Source organism: Cyprinodon tularosa, unplaced genomic scaffold (assembly GCF_016077235.1).
Source record: "Cyprinodon tularosa strain WSP-4 unplaced genomic scaffold, ASM1607723v1 ctg657, whole genome shotgun sequence".
NCBI lineage: Eukaryota > Metazoa > Chordata > Actinopteri > Cyprinodontiformes > Cyprinodontidae > Cyprinodon > Cyprinodon tularosa.
In genome coordinates this window covers 50673-64055 of record NW_024039404.1, presented here as the reverse complement: position 1 = coordinate 64055, position 13383 = coordinate 50673, and the positions used below count along the sequence as shown (strand labels likewise).

Sequence of the window (13383 nt, the reverse complement as noted above, 5' to 3'; positions counted from 1 at the left end):
TAAAATCAGTCTATATGCCAACCAAGATGCCAGATAAAAATGGATTTCTCTCCTACCATCACAAGCATAAAGACAAAGCAAGATTAGAGCTTAATTAGATACCGGTCACAGACTGTGGCTTTAACTTGAAATCATCCAGAAGGATCTGTGGTCCATCACAGAGGAATACACAGAGAACCAGCTCATGCCTACTGTAGAGTACGTTGTAGGAGCTGTGAGGATGTGGACTTGTTCCTACAAAGTTGAAAGGTTGTGTGAGGGTTTTGTTTTTACAACACAGATTCAAACCCAGGTCACCCGTGTCGAGGCCTAAGGCCTCCATACAAGGGTCGTGTGGGCTAACCACTGCCCCACCAAAGCACACCCCATCTAGCCTGATGAACCAGACTAAATGTGAGATTAAATGTGTAAGTTAGTCTGGCCCTGATGAATGAGACATCAGAAGATTGTTGAACGCTGACCAATGAGCGCAACTGACTGTGACAGGAAGCAGGTGGGGGAGTGTAAACAAACAGCCTGTTGGTAAAACGGCGAATACGTCCTTCTTAAAAATGACTGAGCGTAGAGCCACATCCTGCTCACATTTCAACAAAAACCCCAAGTCTAATCCTTCCAAACTTGATTCCGAAGCTGGTTCAAAAATTGCCATCAGAGTCAGCGGTCCTTCACACACGACTATGCCGAGAGAGGGCTGCTGCAGACGGGCTGCGGTTAGCCCTGGCTGCCATCAGCCTCGGAAGTCCAACTTCGGAAATTGTTTTATAATTACGCATTGAATCGGTAAATGGACCATATAGTGATGCTTTAAAGTACAATATTCTTGCCTCAAATGATCTTAAAATGTACTTTTATTGAACAACAGCAACAGAAAAGAGAACTTTTAGCTTTCAATGGAGCGCACCATTGAAAGCCACTTCTGCCGCAGTGCATGCTACTGTTCTATAGTTGTTGCCATCTTCCTTGTTGTGCTTTCTCCAGCGTCGCACAGCTTTGTCGTCACGCGACGAAGATACATTTTTATTTGAATGTGCTTTACTGGAGGCCTCTATGTTTTTCAAAGAACACTACTGCCACCTGCCAGTTTGTAGCGTCACAGTGCGGTATTGGCTTTTGAGCAAGTCCCAGTTCTCTAGTCATCTTGAAAAAATTCCCCTTCGGAATGCTGGCTACATATTACGTGTTTTTTCTCACGCCAGAAATTCGATGGCAAACCTCAAGTTGGCAATCCAATGACGAACCCGTCCGTGTAGGATAAGGAATCAGAAAGGTGGAATAACAAATGTTTTTTTCACTTTTACCCGATGTATTACAACATCCAACTGCCATACAAGTGGGCATTGTCACTTTATAGCTCTTGTGAACTTTAATGGTGAAGTCCTCTCAAAATCTCAAATAATTGTTGTTGATTGCAGGTGTGTATAATAGTTCCCATTGATTTTTGCTTGTAAAGTGTGGAGAATGGCCTTCGGCTTACCACACCGTGACGTCACTGCCAGAAGATGTCAGGAGTGAGGTGTTATTATATTTGGGCAAAAATAGCCCCTCCCAGACTAAGTTATCGGGCGAAAATTATTATTTGTATTTTTTTACTGATTAACACTAAATTCATTAAATCACTGCAAACGTATTAGTTTTAGGTGTAGATAATGATCCGTTGAATATTCCTTGCTGACCGGACTTCTCCTTTAAAGGTGAAGGCCACTGTAGTTTGCATTTGACTTCCCTCTTCAGTAGCTGTGAGTTGTCATATATGTAGTTTAAACTATGAAAATAGCAAAAGGATTTGCAGACTTTGCATAATTTTGGACACAGTGGTGTGTTTTGTTAATATCTTTTTGCTATCAGTAACACTGTCCTTATGCTTTAATTTAATAGTGATTGTTGCATATTTGGGTTTAGATGTGAGGTAGAAAGCCACCAAACTCACTGTATTTCATAGAGGGTTTTATTTTTGGAACCGTCCTTGTAGCAAACACTAAAATACATCAAATACGAACGGAAGCTAGATTAAATCTCGACTGTTTAAATGATCAAAAATGTATAGATAGCACCTATGCAATATCCCTAAACCTCAGGATAGTATGAGACAGCCATTTGGCTTTAAACATTCCTTCATTCTGATGTTAGTGTGCTGCTCGGTTCTTTTTGTATACTAGACTTGATATTTTCTTGTTCCAAGTTTAAAGAATTTAATAGATTCAGACATCCTCCAACTAACCCACATACAATATAATTTGAATTATACATTCTTTTTGATCATATGTAATGGAATATATTTCTATTGGTTGATCATCTGCTAATAGTCAGCACGGCAACAACACAGAAATCTCAGACTGACCTCGGATGTTAACTCATTACTAGGTCCAAGCTCTGAGACAAATTGTTGCAGCATCTGTGTGTTAATCTGCTATGGTTACAATAAGATACATTTTTATCATCACATTTTTATATATTGCTTATGATAGAGGTCTTCAACAGGGGTCCGCGACCCCTAGGGGGTCTGCAGAGGTACTGCAAGGGGGGTCACGTAAGTTTTGGTTGATTAGACTTTTTTTTTTTTTCATATTCCCCCATCAATTTTTTCCACTAATTGAAATGTCTATAAATACACATCAACATGAATCAACACACTGTAGTAAACAAATAAATGGAGGTAGAAGATGTCTTTCAGTCATCAATGCACACATTTAGCGACACACAGGAATTGAAATACTTTCATTATATTACGTCATATGTAATAGAGTGGTTATAGGACCAGATTGATATAACACAATTTCATACAATATATATAGTTAGGGGGTCCCCGCTCCATCTCGCCATCAGTTTTGGGGTCCTTAGCCTGGAAAACGCTGAAAGGCTAAAAAAATAAAGACTCAAAGGCATCAGCTGAACTAACGCTAAAGAAACAACCCAAGTTGATCGGTTTTACTTGGTTTGGTCATATCTGTTTCCTCAAACTTTAGAGATAATTTAGTTTTTATCAGTCTGAAATCATCACATCCTCACAGTTATAATCCGTCTGCAAACCTCACTGTGAAATTTCATCACACTCTTTTTTTTTTTTTTTTACTAATAATATTCCAGAAGATTTGTTTTACTTGGGCAAGGTTTACATTCAACATTACCAAAAAAAAACATCTTGATATATAAACCTGTCTGAGAGGCCAGTAGCTTTCTTCTGTTAGAATAGAGGATTTTGTAATGCAATGCATTAAACCCTTTATCATGTGTGGTAGGTAGATTAGTAAAAAAAAAAAAAAAAAAAAGATTGTATGTGCTCTTTGACTCGAGAATGACTGGGACTCACCTTTTTGTATTCGTATAAATTTGTGTGTAGGGCAGGGAGGCTTTGTACTGTAAATAAGATAAAGTTAAGAGTGATGACTGTTCATGTAAATATTAGCTTTAGCTTAGTGTCTCTCACAGATAGAAACACTGAGGCCAAGACAGCAGGAAAATATTTTCATCTTCAGATGTTTAATGGTGTATAAACTACTCTGATAAATGCATCACAGTTAAAATCAGCTAAAATCAACGTCACGCATATTTAAATTCATCTCAGCAGTTTTGATTCCCTTTGGTTCCTTGTAGCACACAGGATCATATAGAGTGATGTCAAAATAATCGGTATTGCCTTTAAAAAACAGCATCGGATGATCTCTATTTTAAACACATTTGTACAACACTTGAAAATGCTTCAAAAGATGAGGTATTGACTTCAACACATACAGCACAGTTGTTCATATTAAAAACATGGAGGTTCTTTTTCTTAATTCTGTCTTTATGTTTTACAAGGTTAATGAAAACAGGATTTTTTATTACTGATTTTATATTTTAGGGACACAAATAGCACTAATTGCTTAATATTGTATGTTTAAAACATCTGTTATGTATTTTAGTATCACCACAAAGCTGCCTTGATGTAACATGAGGACTTAATACCAAAAAAACAGTTTCAAACCGCATAAAAAATTTAATAAAGGAAAATGATCACAAAAACTAGTGTTCTACTGTTATCTGTGGTTGCTCAATTTGTCTGCACTGCACATCTAATCTCTTCCTATTTCACATTCTTGTAAGGTTTTATGACTTTGCTTAACTATTTATCGTAATCTGGTTATTGTCCTGCTAGAAGGCGAACCATCCCCACTATCTTAAGTCAAAAACATGTCCTGGGTTGCTTTACTTTTCACCTTTCCATCAACTCTTAGTAAAACCCTATATTAGGATGTTGGCACCATCATTATTTACTACAGAGATTACATTTTTTGTATGTTTTCAGTCCACCTGGGTTCTAATTCAAGGTGGATTAACATGTTTTAGTAGGTTTGCAGTTTTGACTTAGTCCTTTTCTTTTACGGATAAAGAGATTTCCTATTGGATTGTCAAAGAATCCTGCTTTAAACAACCGTTCACCCGATTTTATGATATATTTTTCTGCTTCACTAGTTGTCTAGTGCTTTCTAACAAAGCTCTTAGTCCTTTGACAAAGAGCTGCATCCATATTGAGATTAAATTATACACAGGTGCTCTGTCTCTCTTATGTATAAGGCTATCAGAAGCACTATATCAATGCATGGCCACCCATCAAGCTTTTTATTTGTTATATATATTGAGAATCATAACATTTCTGCCACTTCACATTTATATGTTACTTGGTATTCTAGTAAAATACTTTAAAGGTTGAGACAAAATGTGGAAAAGTTTCAAGACATTTTTCTGTAACTTTTTTCCAGGGAATTCTGCCTCTTAATCTATTTCTCTAATAAAGAGAGAAAAATATATTTTACTACATGCTTCTGTATAACACAATGCTTGTTTCTGATGCTGTGGTGATGGGGTATCCTCTGAAATGCTGTGGCTCCTGAATATAAACGTCCTTGTATGGGGTGGTTGTAGACTCAGTAACTGACGATTGCAGGTTTATACTAAGTACTGATGGAGTTTCCTGCTCTCCCTTGCTGAGCTTGCTTGTCCCACTCTGCACTCTGATTGGCCCACACCGCCTGGTTAATGGAGGCAGCACTCTGCTCATCAACGTCTGTCTGGCGGATATCGCATTCTGTTAGAGTGCTGTTGTAAGACATCGCCTCTGCCAAAGCTTTACCTCCAGCCTGCACAAACACACAAAAATAATGGGAGTGAAGCGACAAAGTAACACAGTGTTTGGTACGTCCTTATGAAAAATCCCAATTGCTAGCTCACAATTTTTGCTGTCATTGTTTTTTTTTTTACATACACTGATTTCTGTTCTTACAAAGACTGAATTGAGGTCAGAGATACTGGTGGTATTAAATTTCTGCTGTCTGAGTTACTTTCTTATCCTCCAGTATTCCAGACAGAGACACAGCATACTGTGAAATCTTGGAAAGAAGAGATCATAAGAAAAATGAAAAGTCAGATATATCTCTCATGGGGAAATACTTAAGTCTGCTCTCCATCCCTGCAAACATCTCTATGAATAATTGAAAAATCCTTGGACTTCATGGCCATCCTGGTTACTTGCTGCAGACATGTATGTGCAGACAGAACCAATGCGGGAAAACTACTTTTCACCTTTTGATGGCTTAATGAAAATTTTTAATGATAAATGAAACTTAAATTTTCACATTTGGAGCAACATTATTGGTTGAATGTAAAGAAGCAGAAATATGGAAATTCAATCCAAGCTTGAACACAATAGAAATAGCAGAAAGATCCTATTGTTAAGAATTTCAAAATGTGTAAAAAAATTAATTTTAAAAAGCCAAAAATATATTTGAACTCAGCAAAAAAAAATCATAAGAAATGTGTAGGATGTGTTACATAGAACTTGCACGTCTCCTGAACATCTATCAGGTATTAATTAAGTAGTACATCAAACAAAGATAAACACACATTTTCCTGCCTATGAGGACCCTGAACATATTTTTGGTGTATTTCAGACTTTCCTACTACATTCTGCCTAATCTAGTATCATAGTGTTTATCTGCTGCAGCTCCATAACAAATAATAGAATAGAGAAAAATAAAATTCCCTTTATTGTCCCACAATGGGGAAATTCTGGTGTTGTGTTAACAGACTTTAAAACTCATTGACAAAGGAGCACAATAATAGCTGTGAAGAGAGGAACAGTCATCATGCCATGTCCTAACTTACCTCTCCGAGCTTGTTGCAGGTCAGGTTGATGCTCTTCAGAGTTGTATTCTTTTGCAGCACTTTGGAGAATTCAACTGCAGTTAACCAGGTCAACTTATTGCCTCCTAGGTGTAAGTCCCTCAGGGTCCTGTTGTTCTCTAAGGCCTTGGCGATGTCCTGGCCCCCTTGATCTGTCACCACGTTCAGACGCAGGTTAAGGGACGAAAGAATGCAGTTGTTTGACATAGCCTGAGCTATCGCTTTGGCTCCTAGGTCGCCGATTTTGTTGTTGCACAAGTTGAGTTTCTCCAGTTTGCTTCTGGTGAGTAGCTCGCTGACAGCTGTGGCCCCACCGTCTCCAATCACGTTGTGAGCTAAGTCGAGCTCTCTCAGGGAGGAGTGGTCCCAAAGGGCTCTCACCAGCAGGCAACACTTTTTAGCCTCAACCTGGCTTTGACGAAGCCTCAGACGCTGTAGTCACATACCAGATATGTTAGAAATAACAGTATCAACAACTTCAAGTATACACTTGTGAATACTTTATTAAAAACAAATGGGAATAAATATGGAAAACAGACCTTTTACTGGACAGCAGGAAATATCATAAAATATTTTCATTTAAGATGTAATACTTTCAGACTCAGCCAGACGTTAGCTTTCTGTTCCAGCAAATTAGAGACATTTGACCATATAAAGCTGTATAGATAGCAGTGTTCAGTGAAATGGTGGCATAGGTTTCTTCTTTTTTTTCACGGATGTTTCCGATTTTAAATCTAATTTAATGTTAGATATAGATAACCTGAATAAAAGCATATTACTATTTTTTAAATAATTGCTCAAACTGATTTAGAGGGAAAGATAAATAGCTTTGTAACTTTTTACAGACTAATGAATGACTTTCACTATTTGATGCTACAGGTCTTGCAGTAATCTGACCAGGGTGATAAATAGATGACAGGTCAATTCTGTGCAGAAAAAAACAGTTTAAAAAATCTAAAACAAGTATGATTTATAAAAGGAAAAAAGACAAATATCCTTCCTTAAAGTAAATGAAATCAGGAAGATTGCAACTTTATTCTGTGAAACATGCAGCATTATAAATGAAATGACATAAATGCTTACCTTCAGAGTTTTACTGAACTTAAGAGCCATGCCCAGGGATCTACAGTCTCTGTCAGTTATTTCAAACATTGACCATTCAAAGTTCAATCCACATTGTTTGATTCTGTACTGCAAGTGGAGATCTTCCAGGTTTATCAGCTGATCTAAGACAGGGCCAAAGTCAAAGTGGTCCATAGAGGCCTCATGTTCCTCAATGTTAATATCCAAGCCTGATTCTAACTGCTTATCCATCTTCCCCTTTGGAGGCTTCTTAACAGGCAGCAGCAGCTGTGAGATGTTTAACCTCCTGACATGACTTTTACAAAAAGGGAGTATGCTGAGAACCGTCTTCAGCTCTGTTACACCTGGGATGAAAAGTTCGATCATGTTTTCCAAGTGCCTCTCGAAGAACATCCGTTTCCAGCTGCCGCCATAATCAAAGACGTCACAGACGTCCCACCTCTGCTCGCAGCACCGCTTCCAGTAAACGCCATCAGGGATCACGTCGGCAGTCACATGCAGAGGCAGCGAAGGAGACAGCCTCTCCTGAACGAAATCTTTCTGCTTGGGTGTGAGTTGTTCAAATATTTGCGTTTCTGTAACAAGCAGAAATGTTATAAATTTTATTTATTAAAGGATGCACACGAAGCAACACAAGAATAAACCATTGAATTGTAGAACTGGTCTGTTTGGTTTAGGGTTCAGTGATATTACAGCTTTTTTTTTTACCCCAGGATTTTCCTCTAATTTAGCTTTGCCAAACTCTCTGTTCATTTTGACAAACCTCCCTTTTTCTTAAAAAGATAAATAATCTCTACAGCATGATGCTACCACCATATTTGCAAACATATGCAATATGTCCCCTACATGGCTTGTTGGTTAGTTTGAACAGGGCTGCCTTTAAAAAACTAAGAATTAAAAAAAATAAGCCTCTCCATTTCCATTTTATTTTTTCTCTCAGTTCAAATGTAAGAATAACATTTTATTTTCTTGTATAATGTCAACAAGTGTAAATTAGATAATACATTTGATAAAATTGTTTAGTAGAACTCTTTCAAACACTATAAGATGCTAAATACATACCGCCAAAGGTGTTTATAATGGTCTCCAGACACCTGATGGATAATCTGGGAACCAACTCCAGGGACCAGTTTGGATCCTCAGCAAAGATTCTTCTCATGGTTCTATGGTTATCCAATAAATGGATTCTGGATGACGATATGATGACTTAAGAAGGTATCCTGTAATTAAAAAAAATCTATTAAAATAATACAGAATTATGACAACATTACAGCCTGTAGATTCTCTAACAACTCTGGACATAAGAATATTATATATAAATATTAGCATACTGAGACATTAAATTAAATAAGAAAAATATATTCTGCAACGAAAAAAAAATAAAAGGAAATGATTATGTTTTCATCCAAAAGGGCTTAAATGTCATGCTGTTCCTATAACATTAGATCTGATAGGAAGAGGGACACGTGTCAGCATCCCCCTCCTTGGACATCTTATGCAAAACATTGTAACTCATGTGCAATATTCTTCTCTCTCACTGTTCAATAACACATGCCAACTACTTGGTAGCCTCTGTAATTTTTAACTTATTTATAAGGTCAGTACATCTGCATTAAAAGTGCAATAACCCAAGTCAACTACTGTGTAGTCTTCCCTTAGCTCTCTACTGTGCGAATATTTTTATATCTAAGGGAAACATATTACACGACATTAAAACTTTTTCCTTTTTTATGCTTTTTTGTTCTATATACACTTTTTTAATATTGTCGGTTGGTTGGTTTTTTTGTCTTTAATGGCATCTTTGTACTCTATATAAGTTACTGGAACCAGAATATCCCTGAAGGAGTAATCCCAAGGGACAAATAAAATTGAGTCTAAGTCTAAGTCTCTAAGTCTATATGAAATTAACATTGAACTTTAGCATTTTGTAGGAGGTTTGTTCTGTTTGAACCATGAAGAGTCGATTCCTTGTGCTCAAGAACAATCTGGCTTGAACAGAAGCTTGAACAGTGAGGTTAGATCAAAAGAACTGTCTAATGGGACTGCGTGTGTTCCGAGCCCCTAAGTGACCCCTCACACCCCCACCATGGACTGTTCTCCCTGCTGCCCTCTGGGAAGAGGCTTTGCAGTATCTGATACAGGTCCAGCATATTCTGCAACAGCTTTTCTCCACTGAAAAAAAAAAAGTTAACTGATTTTTAAATTTTATTTCAGTTTAATATGGAAAAAAGTCAGAATTCTGAGATTAAAGTCAGAATTCTGAGAATAAAGTCAGAATTCTGAGATTAAAGTCAGAATTCTAAAAAAAAAAGTCAGAATTCTGAGAAAAAAGACAGAATTCTGACTTTTTTTCCTATGTTAAACTGAAATAAAAAAAAAAAATCAGTTAACATTTTTTTTTTCCAGTGGCCCTAATCCTCTTCCGTAGCCATCAGAATGCTGAACTGTTGAAAAAAATCTTAAATCAAGTCACTGACTGTGCATCACACTGACAACACTTCACCAAATACTACATTTTTGCACCATATATATCTGTCTTGAAATGCTCTGAACCTCCATATCAATGCATTTTTGCACCATGTTTTTTCTCCCACACTGTTTACATTTGATCACTACTGCACTTTATGAAATGAAAATGTTCATTTTACTGCTAAGCTGTTGCTCATTCACTGTCTGAAAGCTGTGCAAAACGAAATTTCGTTTTCTATATACTCTGTGTATAAAAAATGACAATAAAAGTTGTCTAAATCTTAGTTCTCCAGAAAGATTTCTCGAGTGTGGTCTGATGTTTATAGAAGTCACGAAAGAATTTGGAATCTGCCACTCGACTGGCCAAAGTCGTCAGTAATTTAAAGACATTTAAATCAACTACATAAATGCACACCCCTGAAAACTAAAAGATACTAAAAGAAGGTCTAAAAAGAAAGAAAAAAAAGAGATACCATGTGACAAAAAAAATAAAAAATAAGATTTTGGCCATGAAACATAGGACTAGGAGACATTTAGCTATGTTTTTCTCAAAAAGAAAACATGAAGGTCACACTTAATTTTGTTAAAACATGTATTCCGTAAAAATTCAAAAAAAAAAAAAATTATCCACTGGACTTGGTTTCCAAGATTTGAAGACGTTTCGCCACCTCTCCAGGAAGCTTTCTCAAATCAAATGTCTGGATCCGCAGTGAGTTTGAGTCTTATATAGACTCAGGCTTTGGGGGACAGCTCCTCAGCGTGGGACAAACCTTCCTCCTTCCTTCTAACTTTTTCCCCCAGTTATAATCATGATTTTATTTACATCTTAGATGATGGATTCAATTCAATTCAGCTTATTTATATAGTGCCAATTCACAACACGAGTCATCTCAAGGCACTTTACAGTTCAACCAGATCATGCAGTCAAATTGATTCAAAGTTTTCTATCTAAGGAAAACCAGTTGTTTGCTTTGACTCTTTGACTCAAATGCAATCCCTCACACTAAGCATGCTTGTAGAGGCAGTGGAGAGGAAAAACTCCCTTTTAACAGGAAGGGACCTCCAGCAGAACCAGGCTCAGTATGAGCGGCCATCTGCCGAGGCCGACTGGGGTTCAAGGAGACAGAAGCAGAGATACAAAAAGCAGCTCTAAAAGGCGGCCCCGTCCAGGAAACACACAGCCAAGCAGACGAGCTCCGAGCTAGCTCCCATTTCAGAGGAAGAAGAGAGCACATCCAGCCAGTCACGGTCAGAGAAACAGGACTACACTAGAAAACAGCCAGATCTCCAGCATCTATAAACAAGGGTGTTGATGGAATTAGCACAGCTGATATTTCTCTCCAGGATGGCGTCACAGCCAAACAGGAACAGACAAGGCAAAGCTACTATGAGAAAAAGCAGAGAGAGCATAATGTTAGAGATTGAACTAACAGATTCTGCAGATTTGGAGAATAGAGACAGAATGAAGCACAATGATGAAATGGGGGTCCCTATGTCCTCCAGCAGTCTAAGCATATAGCTCAGTATAACCTGAGCCACTCTAACTATAAACTTTATCAAAAGGGAAAGTTTTAAGCCTACCCTTAAAAGTAGACAGGGTGTCTGCCTCACGGATCAAAACTGGTAGTTGGTTCAAACAGATAGGAGCCTGATAACTAAAAGATCTGCCTCCCATTCTATTTTTAGAAATTCTAGGAACCACTAGTAAACCTGCTGATTGAGAGCAAAGTGCTCTTTTAGGAACATAGAGGAACATGGATAAAAACAAGGTTATAGTTTGTATAAAGGCAACCGTTTTTTCCCCCAATATAAGTTAATGTAGATGCGTTTGTTAAAGGTTCAGCACACAGATGTATCTGGCTAACGTTAGCTGAAGTGCGACTAATGAAAAATAACCAGAAAACAATATCAAAAATGAAACTAAGATAAACTTTTCCTGCGTTTAAACTTGAGCAACCAACCGACTGCGCGGAAATATAACTTCTACTGAAACAATTACATAAATCCTTCTTACCAAACCTGCTGTACGCGTCGGTTTCGGGATTACCCGGTTTCCATGGAAACGCTTAGTTTACTGGTTTCCGGGGAAACTGTAGCAACCGCTTTTCCAACACTTAATAATCGCTTAGAACCCCCACCCCACCCCACCAACACCACCACTACGGCGTTCAAACTATTTTTAAGAAGAACGCGTGGAAAAACAAGTGAATTACTAATTTATTTCAGTTCTTTATTGCCTGAGAGATAGAGCCTAATTTATCTTTAATACTAAAAGTTAAATTGGATGCAGGTCCAGCAGATTCCACAAGTTTCTTCCAAACTGCCATTACACTGCTGAATGTTTTGTAAAATGGGTTATTGTATTATATTTTATTATATTTATTATATTTTATCATTATATATATATATATATATATATATATATATATATATATATATATATATATATATATATATATATATATAATATGTAAAAACTTTAAAACTGTAAACTACAGTCATTGTTACTATTTTTCAAGGCTGCACTTTAAAAAATGATGAAATTGTCCAGAGAGTCCCTAAAAGACTGGCACAGTCCAATTTTGCATACATCAGGTGATTTGCATACCAAAATGCAAGGATCCGTACCAGATATCGCAGCACACCTCTTAACTTTTTTCATAAATAGCTTACAAAGGTAGCTCTATCATATGCACTTGTGGCATTATGTATCTATTTAATTAAGAAAAACAGACAACTTTCTGTTTTCTAGGTGAATTCAATACACTTCCATATAATAATGCTGTCCAACTGTCCACATTTTCTCAACTCTCACCATTGTCTGCCAGTCATAAAGCTGTAAAAATTTGATTTGCAAATTTTTCTAGATTGATGGATGTCTTTATTCTTGCTTCATAATGTCAGACAATTTCAGTAATGTTTTGGTTCTAAGGCTCTGTTAATAAACAAGCATGTGTAATGGCTAGTAAATCTGAACTAATGTTTTTTTTTAAAATGCAGTTATTTAAAATGTACTTTTTTTTACATAGGTAATTTCAGATAGTTTTTTTAACCCCTAATCAAATAAATAATAAAATACTGCCTTGCATACTTACGTGGGTTATCTCTATTTAATTAAATTGTCTCATATACATCGTTTAATGATAGTAAATATTTAACAATGAAAAGGCAAAACCAGAAAGGAGCAAATACCTTTTCTCAAAAACATGGTTTAATAACAAGGAACGGCTCTCAAATATCTGCAGAAACATAGTTTGGCTTTCTGCAGGGCAGTGCGACAACATAGAGCTTTAACACTACTGCTCCACTTGTGCAATCACACTTCTATTTGCTCTCATAACACCATGAGGTGTTGCAGTAGTTCCTAAGCAACCCAGCATTTAATTACAAAGACAGGAGGATTTAACCTGACAATTCTTGAGAAATATAAAACCCCCTTAGAGGTATGACACCTTCTCCTGCTACTGATCTACTTAATCGGACATTGATAAAATAGGAAAATTGCATGTTTGTTTTTAATGCTACTAAAAGTAAAGTCCTCTATTTTAAGTCCAAGTGCTGTCTTTCATACTGCAAGCACCTACATTTATGGTAAAATGAAATATATGTTTTATAAAATGCAAATTATTTCCCACAATAAATTAATTCATAAAATTCCTGTTTTAGCAGGGCAAA

General features: G+C 36.8%; 1 protein-coding gene across 1 annotated transcript; it reads right to left on the bottom strand.

Annotated features, from left to right (window-relative positions):
* Positions 1-3857: 3857 nt before the first annotated feature.
* Positions 3858-11826, bottom strand: tcte1 (t-complex-associated-testis-expressed 1). The gene is made up of 5 exons (XM_038309102.1): positions 11723-11826; positions 8302-8459; positions 7240-7814; positions 6139-6588; positions 3858-5114 (listed from the first exon to the last, which is right to left on the bottom strand). The coding sequence occupies exons 2-5, from the start codon at positions 8396-8398 to the stop codon at positions 4929-4931; spliced, it is 1308 nt and encodes a 435-aa protein (XP_038165030.1). The 5' UTR covers positions 8399-8459; positions 11723-11826; the 3' UTR covers positions 3858-4928.
* Between the last annotated feature and the right edge of the window lie 1557 nt (positions 11827-13383).

Coding starts and splice junctions, on each gene's coding strand:
- tcte1 (XM_038309102.1), bottom strand. CDS start 8,398: ATGAGAAGAATCTTTGCTGAGGATCCAAACTGGTCCCTGGAGTTGGTT. Junction 7,815..8,301: donor CATTATAAACACCTTTGGCG/GTATGTATTTAG, acceptor TGCTTGTTACAG/AAACGCAAATATTTGAACAA. Junction 6,589..7,239: donor AGTTCAGTAAAACTCTGAAG/GTAAGCATTTAT, acceptor ATGTGACTACAG/CGTCTGAGGCTTCGTCAAAG.